The 22,608-nt window shown below is 46.7% G+C and overlaps 3 protein-coding genes across 7 annotated transcripts in view; 2 read left to right on the top strand and 1 right to left on the bottom strand.

The window, feature by feature from the left end:
- The window catches only part of LOC1269312 (calcium/calmodulin-dependent protein kinase kinase 1), an 84,655-nt gene extending 69,426 nt beyond the window's left edge, over positions 1 to 15,229 (top strand). For 4 of the 5 annotated variants that reach the window (XM_061641351.1, XM_061641349.1, XM_061641348.1 and 1 more), the window contains 8 exons: positions 6,983 to 7,070; positions 7,165 to 7,925; positions 8,772 to 9,073; positions 10,456 to 10,629; positions 10,811 to 10,991; positions 11,284 to 12,010; positions 12,485 to 12,671; positions 13,158 to 15,229. In XM_061641351.1, the coding sequence (XP_061497335.1) occupies positions 7,181 to 7,925; positions 8,772 to 9,073; positions 10,456 to 10,629; positions 10,811 to 10,991; positions 11,284 to 12,010; positions 12,485 to 12,671; positions 13,158 to 13,196 (2,355 nt within the window). In that variant the 5' untranslated portion in view covers positions 6,983 to 7,070; positions 7,165 to 7,180 and the 3' untranslated portion in view covers positions 13,197 to 15,229. The remainder of the gene's footprint in view (positions 1 to 6,982; positions 7,071 to 7,164; positions 7,926 to 8,771; positions 9,074 to 10,455; positions 10,630 to 10,810; positions 10,992 to 11,283; positions 12,011 to 12,484; positions 12,672 to 13,157) is intronic. The other variant, XM_061641352.1, reaches the window with a different exon arrangement.
- Positions 15,230 to 18,088: 2,859 nt separating this feature from the next.
- On the top strand, positions 18,089 to 19,471 carry LOC133391086 (uncharacterized). Its single transcript, XM_061641359.1, has 3 exons — positions 18,089 to 18,823; positions 18,888 to 19,113; positions 19,210 to 19,471. The coding sequence occupies exons 1-2, from the start codon at positions 18,527 to 18,529 to the stop codon at positions 19,089 to 19,091; spliced, it is 501 nt and encodes a 166-aa protein (XP_061497343.1). The 5' UTR covers positions 18,089 to 18,526; the 3' UTR covers positions 19,092 to 19,113; positions 19,210 to 19,471.
- Positions 19,472 to 19,619: 148 nt separating this feature from the next.
- LOC1269313 (protein claret segregational) lies at positions 19,620 to 22,545 on the bottom strand. Its single transcript, XM_307936.5, has 3 exons — positions 20,683 to 22,545; positions 19,948 to 20,600; positions 19,620 to 19,868 (listed from the first exon to the last, which is right to left on the bottom strand). Exons 1-2 carry the CDS (start codon positions 22,324 to 22,326, stop codon positions 19,956 to 19,958), a joined length of 2,289 nt encoding a protein of 762 aa, XP_307936.5. The 5' UTR covers positions 22,327 to 22,545; the 3' UTR covers positions 19,620 to 19,868; positions 19,948 to 19,955.
- Between the last annotated feature and the right edge of the window lie 63 nt (positions 22,546 to 22,608).

The following is a 22,608-nucleotide window of genomic DNA, read 5'->3' as shown; positions in this document are numbered from 1 at the left end:
GGGCAGCAGTGCGACACGTTTCATTTGTCTGTCATTTCTGATCAGGAAAAGCTCCTGCCTCGCCGAACAATCCCAACCACGTCAAAGTGAACCATAAATCACTTTTAATTAGCATTGCTGCCGTCGGCGTGTCGCTTTCCATCTGTGTCGCTCATTGCGTTTTATCCAATCAAGTTTGAATGTTTCACCATTTGCAGAAAATGGTACGGAGTCGGACGTCAACGTTGTCGGTCGTACCTGTCGCGTAGCACAAAATGGTGACACAATTAGTGCATTAAATGGGCACCAATATCTCCTCAATTTTGGTGCACAATAATTTGACACGCTTAATTACAATCACATTAACGCACTAGAGGGTTGCTTGAAAATGGCGATGGACATCTTTTTTGACGATGCTAGGCCGATCACGCGCTGGACATTGCTACCTCAACATAAACACCTGCTTGTAAAAGCTGCTTTGGCGAGCTTTAACTTCTCGACGCCGCTTCCCTCGCACGGACGGACCAGTTTGTGAGAAAGTAAACAGTTTAGTCAATTAAAATTCTGCACTCGCACACTCCGTTGCGCCGTTGCGTTCGTTGTAATTGGCCGGTGAACTTCGGTGGTGCATGTTTGCACGTTTCGGCGGTTTATCACAGCATCCACTCCGTACATGGGTGTGGAATGATGGTGCAGTCCCACGGTAGGACATCCCAGATACGATACGAACATTGAACTTCCGATTCGTTTGCTGACACCGCTGTGGCTGGTTTGTAGCCCGCCTGGTCGGCTCGTTCGTGAGATAAGAAGCCACAGCGTGCGTAAAGTGTATCGAGTAAGGTTGCCGGCGGCTCGCGCCTTGTCGCCGCGGACAAATTAGTCTCGAACGCTTTTGCACCGTCCTGCGCGCCTAACTGCTGCAGCATGGCGATCAAGAAATTCAACCCCTTAGTGGTATGGTGGTGGAAGTTACGATAGAAACAGTGTGGTTGTGCCTTTTCAACGTTCCCACGGTTTCAATTTTAGTGCAAAGGATTGTGTTTAATAAATGCCATGCCAGCAAAGTATGCATGCAATAGATGTATATAAGAGGTGCAATTTTTTTCCATGCAATAAACTGGTGGTCCATCCAAGGGAGGGAGAGCTAGCGATATAACATTCCACAATAACAAGTGTATAATTATCAGACATGGTTTACAATTCGGCACGAGTGAAGTAGAGGGCGGAATGTAGAAAAGAATATTTATTTTAATATTTCTTTACTAAAATACAAAGCAGACGGCGGATCATAGAAACCAAACTTTACACTGTTTTCAAAACACTTTCAACCCCGACTATCCCTTCAGTTGAATCTGTATTCACTTTACAGAGAATAAAAACCAAAAAAAGGTCAGCTTCCATTAGAAGACAAGATGAATATCTTTGCCTCTAAGTTTAAGTGTGTCATCTTCTGCCACACCGTCTATCTTTTATGGGGCCTAGGATATGCTGGAGCGGAAGGATTGCTTCTAAAAGACCAACTTTAAACAAAAGCCATCGTAAATCCTTAGAAGGTGATAAGGAAGAGGGGGACATAAAGCGTAAAAACAACAGCGTAGCTCCATTCAGGCGGAAAATGTCGATACAGATAAAGGAGCCTCGCGAACAGTGTTAAGGACCCGATCGATCTGCCTGAATCAGCTTCTTACCGGCCCCGTACAACACTGTACACACAAAGCACTCGGAGTTGGCAAAGTAGAGCAAAGGCAATTTGTCATTCTGTGTGTGTGTGCCTGTGTTGCACGGGTCGGTGATTGTTGATCAACTTTTTCTTGCATTTTTTTTTACAATGGCACGAAACGTTGCCAGCCTCAATTCGTTTCACTAATTGGCTCTCAATCTAATGCTCGGCTGTATGCTTCCCTACGGAAACCGTCAAGCAGTACAAGGTTTTACCCGTGCAAATATGCAGCTGTACGATTCCAATACTTTAAGCAAGTGTTGTAGTATATTTACTTTTCCTGCTTGCTACTAAGCAAACCGTTACTGTATTTGCTTACATTTGCTACGAAATCTTCACCGCAGGAGTTGTTTGTCTTGCTGTTAGTTTTTCGTGGCAACTTTGTACAACGCTTTGGAACGAACGTCGGAAACGGTCATGGTCAGTGCAAAGACGTCCCGCAAATCTGGCCGGATGCAGCAAATAGGATGTGGCTCGGGTAAATGTAATCTATACATTTGTGTATTGCTTCGTTACCAAGAGAGCGAGAAACAGTATATTTACATGCTACACTCGCACACGAACTTTGTGCCTTCTAGCCCAGGGTATAATCATTCCAACCAAAGCCACCGTGTGCCTTTGATGGTAAACTTATCCTTCGACAAATGATTTCCCTTTGTATCAAAAAACGGGGGTAGTTGTTTGCCGTACAGGTCCCGGGCACTTTTTCCTTCCAGGATGCACATTTTAATTAAAAAGGAAAGTACATGAAACAACATTCGAATGTGTTTAATATCCAAAATTCTCTGAATTTTGCGCTGAAGGCAATGTTCATTTGCTCAACTATCGTTTAAAGTTTATCTATACAGACACGACAGAACTATGATTGAACGCGCAATAAAACTACATTCGCTTTGTAATATAGCCCCATGTTCGAAAGTACTCATTCAATAGAAATGAAATAAATAAATTCCATTCCACTCATAGCAAATAGCAAAATAGCATTTCCCCCTTTTTGAACGTTTATTGCATCCGTCGAAACAACTTCTTAGAAACCCGATTTTCGAATCAGATACAGGAGGGCAGCAGCGGGGTCGTCGCGATCAGGTTCAATTTCAATCAGCAAAACGGTAGCTGCACCCAAGCATTCAATAGTTCACTGCACCTCAAGTTCTGGTCGTTCACTGCACAATTCTAGCACGTTGCATAGGAAAACGGGAATAGGAAAAGAGTTCCATTGAGTGTAGAAACGAGATCAACCAAACGCAAAGCATTGCCGTTGGCTTCTACAAAGTAATGAACTTCTTACCTTAGTGCAAAGAATTAACATTGAATTCGAAGTCACAAATAATTGACATCAACTCCATTCGGAGCATTTCACCGTGTACTTTTGGAGTACTTTTTCTTAACAACCTTAACGATGAAACGTATTTTAATTTTCGATCAACTACTTTATAAAGCAATTACAGTCCATAATGCACTACCACCATGGAGCCCTGCAGGTGGTGCCCTGCACTATTTCCATCCCAGGAAGGGGCAGCACGTTTTGTGTGATGTCTTGTAAGCAATCAGCCGCCTACAGGGTGACGGTGACGGTACTTAATTACTTTCCTGGAGAACACATTTTTCTCTACCACTAGAGCAGTTTTTTTTTCCCTTCAATACAATCCATTCACTATGACGCTGATTAATTTGTCCCATGGTGACAGCCTTCCCCTTGGCCGTACGCCTGTTCCTGAGCTATTTTGGTTTGGATAATGCAAAATGGATGGACGTGGACGTTCTCTTGTTTTTTTCTGCTCTCCTCTCCTCTATTAACATTTGCACAAAGCCGACGAACAACAGGGCTCTCGGGGCCTAGGGACATAATCCGCCAACAAGCCCACTGACCTGGAAGTAGGGAACGGGTCCGGTAAGTGTTCCGTTCGACAGGCGACCGTTGGCCACACTTCACAGCACTGGTGTGGAATTGAGCTTCCAATCGCGCGTTGATGGGCGATTGGGGCTCCTCCTTCCGTGCCGTACCGAGCTCGCGTGTAGAACATCCCTCCCACACCATCATCTGCGTGCGGGCCCGTATTTCCTTGCACATTTTAATACCCATTGATCTATTCGCGGATGAGTGGGCTTTGGATGAAAATGGAGTTTTAATTTTTCTGCTCAGTACACATACACACTCACACAGACACACACACCAGGGTCTAGATTAATGCACTGGCCTGTTTCTCTGTACGCATCGGGTCTGTTTGATTGGTTTCAACTTCCCCAAGTGCGCTTCACCAAAAGGTCAGAGGGTAAAATGGTTTATCCTGCCTGTTACGTTCGCTGGCTGCATACGATGATGATGCTCCGTTTTCATCTCGATTCTCAAATTGATTGGGCAAATTTGGCAAAACAGCATACACTCACCCGTAGGGAGAGAAATGAGAGCAAAACATGAAACTGATCCTGACTTTGTTGTGGTAGTGGTGCGATCAGGAAATCAGAAAAGGAAAAGAATAAAGCGCCACGAATACACACGATCATCGACAAGCGTACATGATGCTCTATTTACACCTGTGCTAAATGTATGATTAAATTACGATTGATATCACGTTTTGCTAGAGGCACCAGCCAGAGGCGGAAGAGTGTTTCATTACCCTGTTATGGATACTTTTCTGTGTGCCTTGTTTTATCTCACTGTACGCTTTCAAAACAAACAAAAAAAAGCTTTTCATGACCTGCTGTAAAAAGATGGCGTGGAGAGGGGGGGGGGGGGGGAAGCTGGCATGGTAGTCATGTTACACGGTGCATGGGATGATGATCCGGCGGCAATGTTCCAATCCAGCACATCATCTCCCTTGGTTTGAACTTTTTCTCTTTGAACTTTATCCCCCCCCCACCCCTGCTTTCTTTCTATGTGTGTTCCAATGTGTGTGTGTGTGTGTGAAGCCGGTTCAAAGTGCAAAGTGTTTGGCCACCAGGTAACGAACCACACACACACACGCGCACGCAGAGGTCGCATCCTGAAATCGGAGGATCAGTGGACTGAACATTGCCACGCGCGGTACTACGCGGCAAGACAACATATCAAACTCCCTCGCTAACACCGTATAAACACTCCTCCTGTCTCGGGTGCAAAACCGAACCTTGTATGTGTGCACGTGTTGTACGTGTGCAGGATTTGTGTACTTTGATCCATACACCTGCAGGGAACTGCTGCCGCTCGGGTATTTGCTTTGCTAAACTTCCCGCAAAAGACGGAGCAGTTGCTTGCGTAAATAAACTTCCTCTTCACGCGCGCACAGACCTGTTGTGCGCGGCGACACTTAAGCACACACGGGAAAGATGACACGAAAGATTTGATACGCTACAAGGTCCGATCCAATAATCGTTTGCCGGATTGCCTTCCGGGGATGGGGGGTTTCTTTCGTGATTGTTTTGGAGTCGGTAGGTAGAACCCCTCAGAGCCCATTACACCATTACGCGGTACACATCGAGTTGATCGGTTTCAGGTAGCGCAAGAACATCGCGTAACAGGAGAGGGAACGCTTGCTTGGATCATCGTTATTTTGCTACAGGTACAGACATTGCACTGGCGTGGCCGTTAATGACATACACAAACATTGTAGTACCATTAATTAGACCCTTACAGGTGGTGTGTATGTGCACTATGTTATGCGCACAACCATCACCACTGCTCTGTATGGGCACATCCACTGCAGTGAGTCTTTCCAACGCCCACATCCTCCAACGCCGTCGAGTGTAAATATTTTAGTGCTCACCTTTATCCCTCCAAAATTGCCAACGAATGTCGCCGAATGTACGGAAAAGCGAAGGCACGGCAGGATACAGATGCGCTCTGTTGTGCTGTTTTGTACCGAAATAGCAAAAAATAGAGCCTCTCGCTCAATTTATTCGCACACTCTAATGAATTCAATTAGAGCAGAGCTCGGCGCTATAAAAGCTAATACAGCACGCTTGTTTCGGTGACGCTGTGTTGTGCGCAATTCGCAATCTTCCGAGCGAAGATGGGGCAGCAACAAATGGGAACTAAGAAATGGGAAAATATTTCCGGTGCTGTATATGCGCGTTTGTTACAGGCGCTGGGTGGGAAAAGCAAGCAGAACAGAACAATTGTACCAAAAAAAAAAATAAAAAAAAAAATAGACGCACACACAAAGAAAGAAGCGGAAACCCGAGTGGAGCTCAATTTGATTTAGATAAATCAATTAGAGCGTCAGACCTGGTCTTGGCCTAGCCGGCAAGCGACCTACTCGGGATTCTAAAAAATGGGAACCATGATTTAATATCACTCCGCAAAGCAGATAAGGATCTTCAGCTACGATGCTGCTGAAACTATATTTCATTAAGGAGGAATTTCGAAAATCTTTTATTTTTACATTACGATGACGCTTTGTGTCGGTTCAACAGTCAGTGCTCGCATCGTTCGATATCTTAGAATTGATTTCTGATAACTCCTACCGAAGACTGAGCTTAGAACCTTTTTCGTAAAGCTTAGTGCACCTTTTGATGGAAAATAATAGAAACACAATTCGTATTAGAGATGAGGATTTTAGAAACACAAAAAGCTAAAGACCGGGAAAGCCAGTGGATTGGTTCCACAATTGTTGCAACAAAAACGGTCGAAGGGCATCCGAAAATCGTGGCAAACTCTGAAAGTCATAGATAAAGTCATCGAACAAAGCCCTAATGATGTCTTAAATGTCTTAGATGTCTTAAAGACAACTCCGTCACGCAGCTAGCAGAGCTTATCAATAGCATATAGCCTATCAGACACATTGCAAAATCATGCAAAGGGAAAATGTTAGCTTAGCTGTAGATTTCCAAGATCCCAACAACTTGTCAAGCTATTGCTCCACTAACTTCATCAAAGAATCGTTTGGGTACGTGCCTGGAATTGTGGGATTATGGAAAAGTTATCGTCTTCTTCTTCTTCTTTTTCTTCTTGTTGTCCGGCTTATGGTTGCTGGTTCCTTCTACAAATGGACATTCTGGACCTGACCCAAATTCCAGAAAGTTATCGCATGCCCCACTATCACCAGACACTAAAACGGCACTCAAAAGACAATCAATACAATGACAATACAATTCCGAATGCATCATTTGCCACTATCATCGAAAATATCCAGCCATGGCACTTAAAGGATTTTCACGCACAAAAACGTATCTCTTGTAGCTTAATGTGAGGTCAGCACATGATTTCCCGTAGCCTCTCTTCCTAATCGACACAATAACCTACGATTTGAAGCTAAAGCACTGTGACGTTCACTTAATCGCTTCTCCCTTCTCTTACAATTGCAGATAGAACCGTGCTAGGGACTCGCTGGAATGATCAAACGATTAGCAAAGTTCAATGCACTCAGCAAATTGCAATCGTATCCAGATACGGGTAAGTAGTGGCCACGCGCAGCTTCCGCTTTTCGAGGGGGGGCAACTTCCCAACCAGGATTATTCATGATGCCACGCATTCCTTTCGAACACAGGCACGAGCCATTTGCTATGGCCAGCAGAGTACCGCTCACGTACGAAATGTCTCCAACGGTACACACAGAGGCGGACATCGAGTCGGCAGTAGCAGTAGCGAAGCAGGTAGCGGAAGCAGTCGAAGAGGAGGAAGGATCTGCGGACGATCTCCATCCTAGGTTGCCGGGCACCACCACCACCGCCTTCCAGCCGTCGCCCGTCGTCGTCGTACCCGGGTCCGTCACCATAGTCGTTGAGTGTCATAACGATGCGGATGCTGCCGCCGATGGTGGTACTGATGGTAGTCGCATCACCACTACCACCAACAACAACAGTGCTAGTATGAAATGTCTCAATTTTACCACCTCGCCCCACGCATCCGCTCGCAATACTCATCCTGCATCTGGCCAGGGCTGCATCTCGAACACGACAGTACAGGACGGTGGTTTCGAAACGACGACATCATCACCATCGCCGCCGTTGTCGCCGCCAATAGCAACAACAACAACCACAGTAGATAGTGCAAAGAGTAATCAATTCGTCAATCATAGCTTTAGCTGCGGAAGGGGGGAAGAAGACATGGGCACCAGTGGTTCCGTGGTCGTGGCCAGCGAGGATTGTGCCGAGGCCGCCCAAACGCAACCGGGGATGACGGAGCTGGCACGCGGCTTTGCGGATGTAGTGCGCGTGTCGACCAGTGTGCCGCAGCCGGTGACGGTCAGCTGCTGCGCTACCGGACCGGGCGGAAACGGAGTGGCGCCGAGAGGCACGCCGACAGCAGGTACTAGCTTCCACTACGCAACGGCAGCAGCCGTGGCGGCTGTAGCGATGACTGCGGCGGCGGCAGCAGCAGCAGCAACGACGGCTGCTGCAACCGTGTCGCCCAGCCGAGCAAAAAACCCCGTAACCCCTTGTGCGTCCGGTGACGGTGACGATAACCCATTGCCACCACCACTACCACCACCCAGCATAGAACCGATGGCGCCGACGCCTGCCCATCATCCCGTGCATTACCATCCTATGATAACCATCAGTGACCATAACGTGGACGCCACTGCTAACCCTAATAACCGTACTACTACTACTATTACTACTACCACTAACCCAACCGTGCATGAGCTTCGGCGTGAGGTATCGGCGGGACCCAGTACCCAATCCTGTGATAATGACCACCACCACCACCACCATCAACAACAACAAAATTATCATCATTCTAACCCAACCGTTGTTATGCCTTTCGTACCACCCACTAACGTGCCGCTCGATGCAGATCGATGCGACGAACTAACTGCTAACGTCCCATCATCCACCAGCAATTACCACCACCACCACCAATACCATCATCCCGTCGTAACCACCACCACCACCACCAGTACTACCAGTGTCGCCACTAACACGGTGACGGGAAGGACCAGTAAACCGCCGCTCCATAGCTACCAGCATCACTACCAGAGCTACCACCACCATCAGCTGTCCACTGACAGTTGTGGAAGCAGCAGCAGTGGTGGTGGTGTGCCACCAGCAGTGTCGATGGTAGCGGGCGGTGGCACCTATCGGTCGCATAGTGCCCGCTTTATGACGCAGCACATTAAAATCCTACCCAAAACTCAATCCCTCGATTTGGCAGATAATGACGACATGCTGGAAGCGTCCAACCGGTCCGAATCGCAGCTCGAGATCAGTGCGGCCGGCATAGGGCCGGGGGCGGGCGGGCTGCGGGGCCGCGTACTGCCGAAGCTGCAGACGCTCGAGCAGACGACGCGCCCGATCTACCCGAACGTGCCGTACAGCCCGTACAACAGCCCGTACGGTAGCCCGCGCAGTGGCCGCCGCCGGACACCGTTGCGCGAGTCGAGGCGCGTGTCGATCGAGCAGTCGGGCAGCTTTCTGCAGCTGAACCAGTACAAACTGCTGGACCAGATCGGGCAGGTGAGTCGGAGGGAGGGGGAGAGGGAGAGGGTCTAGGCGGAAGCCATTTGCTATTTTTTTTGTATTACCCCGTGTAACGTTGAACGTTGACTACCGTAGAAAATGTTGAGCTAGTCCTGTCATCAAATCACAAGACCTAACAAAATGCAAAGTCATCGGTTCAAGCTCTGCATGAACCGAGATGCCACCCTTGGCAGGTCTTACTACTAATGTACTCAGTGATAGCTAAATCTACTAATGGCCAAGGCAATCGTAGATTTTCAACAAGACTTGATTGGCCAAATAAGAAGAAAAAGAAAAAAATGGAAAAAAGCAGTCAAAATAAACAAGATACATTTGTAGAATCGGCTAAACGATTAGTCATGCCATGACCGGCAGCGCCATCTATGAGTAAATAGATTTACTACAATCGTGCACTATTTTTGATGCTAAGTGCTAGTGAAGTGTAGCTTGCTGCTGTGTTTTGCTTGAATGTGTAAAAATACATGTTGCTTCAATAATTACATTATTGTTTATAAAATAATTGAGAGTGAATTGAATCAATCAACCAGCATGTTGCATACTTTCAGGCGTTTTGCAAAGCTGGCCAAGAATTTATGTTTACTTTTGTAATGTAATGTAATGTACCTGTTTTGATAACACCTTTGGGATTTTTATGTCGATCCCATGGTACAGTCGTCAATTCGTACGATTCATTAAAATGCCCGTCATGGGTTCAAGCCTCATACGGACCATCCCCACGTAGCAAGGACTGACTATCCAGCTGCGCGGTACTGAATAAGTCTCGAAAGCCTGTAAATAGCTGGCATGTCTCCGCGTAGGACTTTGAGCCAAATAGAAGAAGAAAAAGATGTTTAAGTATGGTTGAAAATTAAGCAGTCTTTGTTTCTAAATGCATAGGATAAATGCATTTTTCCCCAGAGCATGGACAAACCTGAGTTACCGCACAATAATCTCGCTAAGATGGACTTGAAAACTGCCTTTAATCCAACATTCACTAGCACAAATAATCAAAACACTTTGATGTAATTGTAATACCTTATCGAGTTTTCTCGTGTAAACGAATCTCGCTTGTCCAGATTTCGAACGGACTTAATGCCACGTTCGTAAAATAATCGGTACCAGAGTAAATTGGAAACAGTTAGCGTGAACCGTACTACAACCACACTATGTCGAGCACAGTGCGCCTCCGGCTACAAAAGAACCTACAAAAGACCGATAACTTTCACGGATAACTACTACTTCTCGTGTCACTTACCGTAGAGATTATGCTCCATTTCACGGCGGTAACAAATTAGATTTCGACCTAATGCAGTAAGAATAGCAGATTTGCACAACTTGATTATACCGACCACCGGTTCTCTCTTTCTCTCTCCGCGCAGGGTTCGTACGGTTTGGTGAAGCTGGCATACTCCGAGGAAGACTCTACACACTACGCCATGAAGATCCTGTCGAAAAGGAAGCTCCTTCGCAAGGCGGGCCTGATGCGCCGGGGACCGAAGCGGGGCACATCGCCACTGGACCGGGTGTATCGTGAGATTGCCGTGCTGAAGAAGGTACGATGAATTGCCCCATGCCATTGAATGCAGTGACCCCTGGCGGAGCCACGGGAGTATAAAGCTTTCACCGCGCCCTAAAGGGGCAACCGGGGGAAGGTCACGTCTTGTGTGTATCTGCCTTTGCTTGATTTGTCTCGGTTTAACGTGCTCCTTTAATCCTTTTGCGCCCGCCTTTCAGCTGGACCATCCGAACGTGGTGAAGCTGGTGGAGGTGCTGGACGATCCGCTGGAGGATTCGCTCTATCTAGTCTTCGAGTTGGTGCAACAGGGCGAAGTGTTGAGCATACCGACCGAAACACCCCTGAGCGAGGAACGTGCCTGGAATGTGTTTCGAGACGTGCTGCTGGGCGTCGAATATCGTAAGTAACACGTGTGTGTGTGTGCGTGGGTGTTATTTTCCCTGCCGGCGGGGCCTTACTGTACGGTCGGTTTGGGATTGGGATAGTGATTGATTCCGCCGACGGGTGGCGCTAAATCACACCCGAAAAACAATCAACACCCGAGTGGGCGAGAGAGCGAGAATCTGATTATCCTTTCCCCTGAGGCTAGGAACCACACACACACACACACACACACACGCACGCACATCCGGCAAATTCAGTTAGCGTCAGGGTTTCAACAATCCCCTCCCTTGCTCCCTTTATCCCACAGTACACTATCAGCGCATCATCCACGGGGACCTGAAGCCGGCCAATCTGCTGCTGTCCGATTCTGGCAGCGTCAAGGTGGCCGACCTCGGCGTCTGCAACGAGTTCCTCGGCGAGGATGCGGCCATGAACAACGGTTCCACGGCGGGGACGCCCGCCTTTCGGGCGCCGGAAACGCTGCTGCCCGGGCAACACTTCTACAATGGCAAGGCGGCCGACATCTGGGCCCTGGGCGCTACACTGTTCTCGCTCGTGCACGGCAACGTCCCGTTCATTGCCACCTCGGTGCCGGGCGTGTACGAGAAGATCAAGAACGATCCGCTCGAGTTTCCGGCGAACTGCTCGAGTGCCGCCGCCAGCACCATCAGCGAGGAGCTACGCGATCTGATCAGCCGTATGCTCGATAAGGACCCGCAGCAGCGCATCACGCTGCCCCAGATCAAGGAGCACCCGTGGATGACCAAGCACGGTACGGTGCGGCTGCCGAGCGAGGAGGAAAACTGCCGGCTGGTGCAGATCAGCGACGAGGACATGAGCAGCGTGGTCAAGAGCATACCGAAGCTGGACACGCTCATCCTGATCAAGACGATGCTGAAGAAGCACTCGTTCCAGAACCCGTTCACCAAGGGCATCTCGGGGCGGGCACCGCAGGCGGGCGGTTCGCGGCTGGAGCGGTTCTGCCGCTCGGGTCGCTCCAACTCGGCGCCGGGCGACTATCACACCTCGGAACGGTAAGCGTTTTGTGGGTTTTGTTGAATTGAACGAATCGTTCGAATGAATCTTGAATGATTCGAATTTCGAATTTCCAAAGATTCTTCAAACGAATCTTCAAAAGTCAACAAAGAACTTTATGAATTCTTAACAGGTATGAATTTCTTAAAGATTCACGCATCTCTCGTAATTCATAAATCTCTAAAACTAAGAAAGATTCAAACATATCCAGGTATATGACTGTTCAGATGATGACGACTCTTTCGAGATGATTTCTAAGTGGTTCATTAATCTGTAGAGATGTATGCATTTTTAGTGACTCATGTATCTTTACTAATTCATAAATATTATCTATTATGGATGTAGTCATTTCGAGATTAATGAATTCTTCTAGGTTCGTCAATTCATTTGTCTCATAATTTGATATTCATATCAAGAATTTCATATTCTACGATATCGTAAATCTTACCGTTCCGTTGCCAATCTGCTTTCAGCCAACCTTCGAGCGAGTCGCTGCTTCCGTCGGTGACGGAAGGGGTGACCAGCCCGCTCGGCAGTCCGGATGCCACCTCCACCGTCGCCACCATCACCACCGGCAGCATCATCTCCGAGCTGGACAGTCTCACGCTTCGGTCGGACGTATCGTGCCCATCCTCCAGCACGGACAACGATACGGCCACGGTAACAATTATTACCACTCCGCCCGAGTAGCCGATAGCTTGCCGCTAGAGAGAGACACCCATACGCACACACACAAACAGACAGACACAGACAGCACACAACACACTCGCACATCGCGTAGGCTGTTGTTAGTGCGCTTCGTAGTTTCGTCATGGCCATCCTGTGGCTAGAAAGTGTTACAGACGCATCAGACGCTTGTGTAGGTTGTGAGAGGAGTTGGCTTAGCAACGGGCTTGCTGTACAAACGTACACCACACACACACACACATACCAACACACCTACAGTAGTGCAGGTAGTGGCTTTGTTTTCAAATTCCTTTTTCTATCTCCTTGTTACTAACCGCAAACATCTTTTATACTTTTCAATCTTTTTTCTCCTTTTTCTCTATCTCTCTCTTTCTCTCTCTTTCTCTCTCTCTTTTTTCTTCTCTCTGCTGCATTTGCAAATTTTTCGTTTCGATTTTTGTCCACGTGCCGTTTTTCTAGTCCCTGCTTAGTACCTCCTACTACGAAGTACTGCTGTAGAGTAGCTTCACACAGCCTCCATCCCCCCACTTGCCTCTCTTTTCTAGCTGCCCCGCGAGCTAACACCATCCCGATGGTACAGGGTTCGTCCATCGATTGCGCGGGCATCAAAGATGGCGTCCGATTTCGTACACCGTTTCTGCCAACAGTGAGTGTGCAGTGTAGTGTGTACGTGTGTGTGGTGTGTGTGTAGATAGTAGAGTAGAGTGCGCACTAAAAAAAACAATCGCACCCTCAACTGTCACCGCTTGACAGTTGGCGACTTAGCTGATGGAGCGTCTGTGCGTAGTGCACAAAAACAAAACGCCGTAATATGACATTAATGTTTGGTTTGTTGCAATTGTTTTATTGATACGAAACGCGCCCCAAGGCGTTGTGACAAAGAAGGGAACAAAGTAGAAGCGTTTGGTTAAGCGACAGAGCCTCTGGCAATAAGGGCTGTGCAAACACAAACACACACGCATCCCACAGTGTGCAATAGGACGCTCCCAAAAAACATAACAAACTGCCCAGACCGTGTGGTGTGGAGGTTTGGGCTCGTTTGGAGGAAAGGTTTTGTTAGTTTTAATATACCGATAGTTGATTAGTTAATAAGTGATCCAGGTTTTAATTGAGGCCCCGCACAAGTTTCTATACCCATACGCTGTAATAAACACAGCACAAGTCATCAGAGTTACTATAGACATTGTAATATCAGACCGTCTACTACTATTTCGTACTACTACGCACAAAACAAAAAGCACGCTAGCATGTAAGAGACAGACACGACAGCTTGGCTGCAATAATACCCTGCTGCTGCTGCTGCTTTAACTTTGTTTTCAATACAAAATTTAATAATAATCATTTCCAGTACTTTATTAAGTGATAGCTCCCACTACCCGTCAAACCCGCTAAAACCGCGGGCATCGTAAAAATCTTAATGTTTAAAATCGTCACCGTTTGCAACGGCACAACTAACGCTATTCTTACATTTTTCTCTAACTGTTGTTGTACATGAATAAAACACACGCACACACACAACATTCCATTAAGACCGCGGGAAGGGGTGCACCTGTGTTGTGGCAAACTTTCCCGTGGAAATTCAGAATTGAAAACGCTTTAATACTACTTATATGAAATATATGATAAGAAAGGAAAATAAATCGAGCTATCGAAAACGTTCGCACAAAAAAAAGAACCGGGTATAAACTCGTACTATAATTAAATAAAACGGGAATTGTAAGGGGGAAATTTAACCTACACACAACAAGTACACAACAACACACGAACAACACCACACGCCACAGCAAAATTCAAAGTTGGAATCACAATGATAGAACCAGAAAAAGACCAATCCGCTAGCCGTTGTCGTCCACCCGCGCCGTTCGCATGACGCGGGTTATTATCGTATGCTAAGGTAGATGATAAAGTAGCAACAAAACCAGAAGCGATAGATTTTTTAAACGATATCGAACGAGTTTCCTCCAAAGAGACGGGTTTTTTTAGTGGATAGCCATTTTTACGGATACATTTATGGTACAGTTTTCCTCGGGCTTTGTTTACCCCTCACACTCCCCCTCCCCCATCCCATTTTCCTCGCTTTCCCGCGATCTAGAAAAGCTAATCGGTAAGAACGGCTGTTAAGAAGTTAGCGCAAAATATAGACACATTTGTTAGGCTTTGCAAGGGCTGATAGACTTACTAGAGTAAAGGGAGGAAAAAGGTAGGGTAGGGTGAAAGTAGTCAGCAATTAAAATGTAGAAAAGCAAAGGAACAGGAATCAGCTTGTGATCCCTTTTGTCCCAACTCCTAACATTATTGACAGTTTACCCTTACACAGTTTCTTGGAACGGTACCGAATCAAAGATCCTCCTCTTATCAAGCTCGTTTTAGAGATATCATAGTTAGAACAATGGTTTTCCTCTCCAATAGAAAATCCCTTTAAGTAATGACTCCCCACCCAGTCCCATGCTTGTTAGCAATAACCGCCATAAACCACCACCACCCCGTGGTTTAAAACCCTGAAAGTGATCACAATACAACGAGAAGCAAAACTCTGATCGTTATGTTTTTTAATTGTTGCAAGAAGAAGAAAAAGAAGATGAAAAAAACATTGAAAATTGTTAATAAACCTGCAAGCGAAAGCGATAAAATAAAGCAATGTTAAAGAGTCTTTATTACAACCCGCGCCAAACTGAAAATGGGGAACACATAGGGATGCATTTGTCTGCATTGTTTGTTTGTGTGACTTTTTCTTTCCAAATCTCCCTCCCCATCCCCTCCCCACCCTACCTATCTGCACCCACAATTGCACCAACGATGAAATGATGCAAGCGACACAAAATCGACAAGCACACATCAAAAGGAAGGAAAAAGCGCAGCCCAATGCACTTTAGCATATCGCGTGACGGCATTGTTGCATTGTTAAACCTAGAGTCAGTGTACCTCTCGTTGAGAAAAAAAAGGGGAGGCGAAAAAGGAAAGCACACAAGTCGAGCAAGAAAGGTGTTTGTGAGTGTGTGTCTATGTGTAGACGGGAAATTGAAAAATTGTTTGTTAAAATTGAACCGTGTTTTGTAGGAGGAAAGTGTGAGAAAGGAAGCAAGAGAAAGGATACAAAAAATCCCTTTTAAAATATGTTAATAATAAGTGTGGGGAAAAGAAAAAGAACAACATACAATTCGACATTCGAAGCATAATGATATTTTACAAATTTTCAGTTACTTCAGATTAAATAATGTTTAAGCGTAGATGATATTAATACAAAAAGAAACAAAAAACAAGAGAGAAACGTAGAAGTGCAATGGGAAATGCAGAGGAAAATATGACACTTGTGTCTCAGTTTTTATATAACTCTCTGTCTCTCTCTCTCTCTCTCTCTCTCTCTTTTAATAAATATTAACAACTACTACCGAAAGCATATCAAGTTGACAAGATACATAAAATTTAAAACTAACTTAAAAAACACACACACATAAGACATGAGAGAAACCCATTGCGAGTAAGCACTTGGAAAGCTTTAGCATATAACTACTACTACACAAAACTCCTTATTTGTGATAAAATGATTAAAAAAGCAAGAAAATTGGGTGCAAATAGAAGAGGAAAAAGAGAAGCAAATTAATAAAATCTGATAAAAGAAAAACTCTCCATATTAGTAGATTTGTGCATCCTTTAAAACAGCGGGCTAGAGAGCGGGCGACACGAGCAAGCAAGCAGCAAGCGAAAACTCGTAAACTTTTATATAAGACTTTTCCAATTTCAAAATAAATTAAAGAAAATTAATATTAAAAAAAGAGAAGTTTATTAGTATATGGAGATTAAAGCAGAAAACTGGAAAAGCAGAAGAAAAACGAAGGCCAAAAATAATTAAAAACGGTAACAACACGCATAACTTTACAACATACTCTCTTTCTCTCTCTCTCTCTCTCTCTTTCAATCGTCCATGTTTGCGCTAGAGAACATTGGCGTGCGATGAGCGAAAGCTTTTAAGCTTGTGCGCGAGCGCGCGCATATGTTTGCGTGTTTGCGTGCGCAACGCCGTCTCGACATTTAAACATTTCTACAATTAAACATACACAATTATGAACAAAAGCAAGCGAAAAGATGCACTTAAAAAAAAGCACAATTTTTATAATAACTGCACAATCTCTTTCCATCTGTCTTCTTGTTCGCTTTGTGTCTTCTTCATCAACACTCTTTAATCGATCTGTAACATTCGCACAGCTCAAGCACGCACAAACACAATTTTAAAGGTGCATTTTTCCCACTCAACTCAAATCGTTGTAGTATTTAAGTAAAGGAGAAAGCGAAAAAAAAAGAGTTTATCCTTGTAAGTGAATTAATAGCAATAACCGGAGCACGGGTGTTGTTTTGTGTGGATTGAAAGGATCTGATACACGGTGGTGTGGTGGTTGTTGCTGTCCTCTGTCCCTCGATCGCACGTCCACGTGGCGTAAAGGGGCGCGCATTGCACTTATGCGAATATTACGCGCCCGTTCGACCCGCTCCCCCTCCCCCCAGAGACAATCAGGCGCGTGGTGGATTGCAAAAAGCAACAAAATACACCCACTTGTCGGTGAAAAATGAAACCAAAATAATGACGAAAAGGAAATAGTATGGGATAAAAGATAGAAAAATCACACAAAGCTGCTGCTGGGGCGTGTAATGGACGCGGAGCTGACCGTCACGGTGCGGACATTAGGACACATGGACACACACACACACACAAATGCCATTTGGTGCAATAGTAATACTCTCCTCTCCAGCCCCGTATTGTATTCGGTATCGTGTTTCAAAACAGAGAATAAAAAAGCAGGTGTAATCGACACTCTCCCAACACTGAACTAAATGCCAGTAGGCGAAACAAACGGGAGACGACGGGAGGACAAGGATAGCATAATTAACTTACACAATTAAACAAAACAAAAGCTCGCAAGTGAAACTTAACAGCAGAACCAACTTCCCCTGTTCTTAATTAAGTACTAAAAAAAGAAGAAAAAGAAGAAAACAAGTAAAAGCGATGAGAAAGTTATACAATCGATCATGCAACAAAATTATATATGATATGTATATTATATATATTAGATTCTACACAAAGCCTGAAATGTGTTAAGATTGATCCAAATAAAAATCATTCGTTTTTTCTATTTTAAATCAGCTGCTTGGTGTTGCGTTTTGTTTACTAATATGTAAAATGGCCTATTTTTTATGCAACTTTTGGTTACTTGGTGTAACATCCGAAACAAAATAATATGCTCGTTCGAGTTTGAGTTCTAAATTTTAAATTAATGTAACTTAAATGATTAATTATGCTTGATTATTTGGTGTTGCGAACAGCTTAACATAAGTTACAAAGAAGATTTAAACTTTGTTTATTAATTTGTTAATTCTATTTTTACTCAAACGTTAAATATTGACCTAATATACTACTGTTTTCCTATTTTTAAACGCATTAAGACAAACCTAATCCTCCTCCTATGAAACTGGCCCAATTTCGCCAAACTGCCATAAATGCATTCAAACCCTTCTTATCTATGAACGAAGGAAGGTTTCGTCGTCACTAGATAACAAGCAAAAATTTAACCTATTTTGCACAATTTGGATGCAATTTTGGTCTGATATTGTTTATCTTATCGTGAACGAGAAATGGTAAAAAAAACCAAAACTGCATTAAACCATGCCCAGCTTGTCTAGACGACGGCGGGGGCACTTGATGATGCCATTGATTTCAGTTTATATTAAACACGCTACCGATAGCAACGTTTTGTAGTACGTTCGTGCACGGCACGGTAGGTCAACGGTGAACAGCATCGGGCTGCCCTGCCCTCCTCTACCCAGACGTGTACATAATGATTCGTGAGCCCGAATCGTTACCGTTTCAAACAGTGCGCCGACCGCAGCAGCAGCAGGGATCAACCGCGGAGCAAGGGGAAGAGGTTGAGCACGGTGTGGAGGTGGCAGGAGGTACCACCGATAGTGCGAATGAAGCTCGCACACCCACGATCGACGTGCACAACATTGCGGGGCTAATCACGATCCTGACGGTGAACATACACCAGCTAGAGTCGCTGCTGCAGGTGGGCTCGGATTTGGGCTTCAAGTTCTGGCTCAACATTGTGCTGGTGGCCATCTCGATTGTCTGTGTGGTAAGCCGGTTACCGTTTGGACTGTGGTAAGGTAGAGAGCATTAAACAAGAAACCATTCCCCAGTACCCGCTGCTAGTGCTGCGCATGCTGCAGGGGGAGGGTATTGCGCCCTCGCCACGCCGTTACTGGGCCAGCTTCGTGCTGATGGCGATCATCTTCACCATCAATCTAACGCTGCAGATTTTCAACGACTTGGACGCACAGTGTACCGCTCTGTTTAATCAAGCATTACCACCGGCGGGGCCACCCAACTGCAGTGCCGTCTGAGCCGGCAATGGAGCGAATTCGGGTGGGTAGTGCTGCACGATTTAGTGTAACGCATTAAAGTGCAGTTCTAATGCATACTCTCTCTCTCTCTCTCTCCGTTCCTTTGTGACAAAACCAGAGGCCATGGTCTGAACGCCGCAAGGAATGCATCGACTTGCTACACATTATCCTGCTATTCGCCACAATACTGTCCGTGAACGTGGCACAAACGATCAACTATCACCGTGCACACAGCGACAACAGCAGCACAGCCGTTAGTGTTTTGTTCTGGCTCGCTATTTTGGCCATTATAGTCGTAGCGCTGTTGCTGGTGGCCAATGTAATGGTACTGTTTTGGCCGAAGCGTTCGGCGCGGACTCGCTCCATAGACATACTACACACGCGCGACGTTAGTGTTGTGATGCATCTTGCGCTCGTTTCGCTCAACTTGGTGCTGCAAATATTCAACGAAATGTCCTTCTTTTGTGATATCCCTACGTAGTGTGGTAGCTGCTTCTGCTTGCCTTCAAGATTCTTGCGTCCGAGACCTTCTTAAAAAGGAAATACGTTAATTTATTGTACGCTGGTGTGTTAGCCTTTCGTTTTTGCTTTAAATTGTAATAATAAACGCATAACCAACGATTGTCGCTGAATAGTAAAAGATTGGGCATTAATTAAAGGATTTGAATAATATTCGCTCTCCCATTTGGCGCATTCCCTCCCTTTGTTTGTTTTACACACCCGGGAGGCGATAGTTACAGTTACCCAACACGCCATGGTCCAAAGAAGCAGTAAAAACTGTTAGGTTAAGAGCGGAATAAACAAACAATAATTCTTAAGCTACAAAATAGATGCTCATACATTGGGATCGTTTTACCTGTGCGATTACACGACGCCGTTACCGCTCAGGACCTTGTTTTTCTTCACCTTCTGCAGCTTGCACGAGTTCACCTGCGACGCAAACCGGAGCGACTTGACCGTCTCCGTAAAGCAGTCCTGAAACGGGGCCACGTTCACGAACATCAGCGTTTTCGAGTTGCCGCCCAGGCTCGGCATCAGCAGGTGCGTCAGCTTCGAGTTCCGGTACGGTATGTGCTCGTTCCGCTGCACCAGCGCCAGTATCACGTTGCTCAGCTCGCTCAGCGACCGGTTGATGTTCTTCGTCTCGTCCATGCGTGTGCTCGTTTTCGGGCTTTCGGAGCCGGCCAAATCGACCAGATTCACCGACCCGATGCACGTTTCACACTTTTCCTGGTGCGTGCCGATGAGCGTTATCTTCGTGACCGCGTGCGACCGGGACGAGCGTTCGTTGCCGGCGGTGGCGGCCGTCGCCCGGTTTAGCTTGGCAATGTTCATTAGCTGGTGTAGTCGCGCTGTCGTGTCCACCGTCTCCTCAATGATGTTCGAAACGTACACTTCGGTTTTGTTTTTCGCGTTCGCCATCCGTATTTCCAGATCCTTTGTCGTGCCGGAAGTGTCAAGCAGATCGTACAGTATTTCATTATAGATTTCTAAGAATGTGACACGGATCTGTGTGGGTAAGAAGAGAATATGAAAGCATCCTATGATAAGGAACTAGAGTCCTCCGGTGAAATACCCCCCAAAACCTTACCTCATACTCCCATCCGAAGCGTCTGTAGTCTTTGACGGCGTTGAAAATCAGATCAACCGTGCGGGGAATGACGCCCAAACTGTCCTGCACACCGTCCATCGTGTACGTCTTGCCACTGCCGGTTTGGCCGTACGCAAAGATGCACACGTTGTACCCGTCCAGTGCGGACTGTATCAGCGGCGAAACGTTATCGAAAATGTCCTGCTGCGTCGTGCGCGGATGGAACACGTGATCGAAGCTAAAGTCCATCCGCTTGTTGCTGCCGTCCATCGCGATCAGCTCGATCGACTGCTCGTCCAGATACTTCCAGCCACACTCGATCCGGTGCTCTTCCGACGGGAGCGGTGGCCGCACACGGCAAAACACGCGAATGTTACCGCGCAGATCCATCACCATGTTGTGCAGATCCTTCCGCTCGATGTTGGCATGAAAGAGCAGCTCCGTGTTGCGCTGGTTCGCATCCTGCAGTGTGAGGTTTTCCTTCTCCAGGAAAGCGGCCCGCTCCTGGAGCTCCTTCAGCTGCATGCGCAGGGTCACATTTTCCCGATCGGTCACGGTGTACCTTTCCCGCAGCTTGTTCAATTCCGACTCCGTGCGATCGAGGGAGGCCGAGAGCGTTTGGTTGGTTTGGCTTAGCTCATCGTTGCACTGACGAATCGTTTCCAGCTCTGCCTTCAGCTGTGCGTGTTCCGCTTTCAGCAGTTCCAGCTCGCGGGTGCATTCGTCGTACAGCTCCTGCAGCGATTCCCTGCTGGCGTGTTCTTCCTGCAACTTTTCGTGCTTCTCCATCAGCGCTTTGTGCTTTTCGGTAAGGTTTGCAAACCGGGCCTTATAGTCGTACGGTGGGATGCGCTTGTTCATCGTTTTCGCTGCCGTCTTTGCGCCTACTCCGCTCGTTTTCGATGCGTCCGATCCGTTTAATTTTGCACTGCTGCCCACTTTAGCGCCTACCGCGCTTTTGACTGGCGGAGCAACCTTTCTGGCCGTAGCGGTGGCAACCGATGAAGCAGCGACGGCTGCCCTGTGTGTCACCGGTTTGGAAACTGCAGCCGCTCCTCTCGGTGGAATTGTAGTGCTCGTGGTGGTCATTTTGGATACCTTGGCCGGCGGCACGGCAGTGCGAGAGTTTGTATGGGCAGCTGGTAGCGGCTGTCGCTTAAACCCTGCCAGCGATGACATCCCGCTCGCCGATGATGAAGTTGTAGAGCACGATACGTTCGACGCCATCGCAATGTCGCAGGCGGAGCGGCTCCTTCGCAGATGGTGCACCCGTGACCCGTTCGAGCTGGTCTGTACCGGTTTCACCAAATCGCTGCTCACCATCATCGCGACCGTGCTGGCATTGATGTTTCCGCCCGCCCGTGACGCTACCGGTGCCAGGGTAGACGTGTACTTGGGCCGATGAAAGTCCGGCCTGTTCAGATCCATGGCCGAGCGGCTGCGGCGCAGCTTGGCACGATTCACCATTGCGCCACTCTCGCTTCTCTTATCCGGCGAGGGCATACGCACTTTGGCAAACATTGTCGAATTTGCGGACGGTAAGTTGAGCAAGTCTCTGGTCAACGGCAGATGAGCATTGCCCGGCAGGCTTAACGGGCCGGTAGGTTTCTTCAGGAACGAAGGTTTGGGAATTCTGGAGTCCATCCTGGGGCAGCTGGTTCAACCCGATACGCGTTCTCTGGCGGCTGCTTTTTCGTTACGGAAGAGATATTTTGCACGCTTTCACGGTAATTATTGTTTTGTTTTGGGACACTTTTCGTTCACCCTTTGCGTCCGCGACGCAGTGCGTTCGTTTGGCTGCTGAATTTGTTTTTGAAACCGTCGCTGACAACTGAAAGAAGCGCATTTTCGGTTACATTTTGAACGATGGCGGACTCGAGCAGTTTGGGATGGATGTCAGCTGCTCGAAAAATGGAATCGCGCATA

Source organism: Anopheles gambiae, chromosome 2, assembly GCF_943734735.2.
Source record: "Anopheles gambiae chromosome 2, idAnoGambNW_F1_1, whole genome shotgun sequence".
NCBI classification, from domain to species: Eukaryota; Metazoa; Arthropoda; class Insecta; order Diptera; family Culicidae; genus Anopheles; species Anopheles gambiae.
The sequence above is the reverse complement of the archived record's forward strand: the minus strand, read 5'-3'. Positions and strand labels throughout refer to the sequence as shown.

Bases quoted from the DNA above. Each gene is read 5' to 3' on its own strand.
- LOC133391086 (XM_061641359.1), top strand. From the start codon at position 18,527: ATGATTCGTGAGCCCGAATCGTTACCGTTTCAAACAGTGCGCCGACCG. The intron at 18,824-18,887 runs GTAAGCCGGTTA...ACCATTCCCCAG, and splicing joins CCATCTCGATTGTCTGTGTG to TACCCGCTGCTAGTGCTGCG.
- LOC1269313 (XM_307936.5), bottom strand. From the start codon at position 22,326: ATGGACTCCAGAATTCCCAAACCTTCGTTCCTGAAGAAACCTACCGGC. The intron at 20,601-20,682 runs GTAAGGTTTTGG...TTACCCACACAG, and splicing joins GCTTCGGATGGGAGTATGAG to ATCCGTGTCACATTCTTAGA.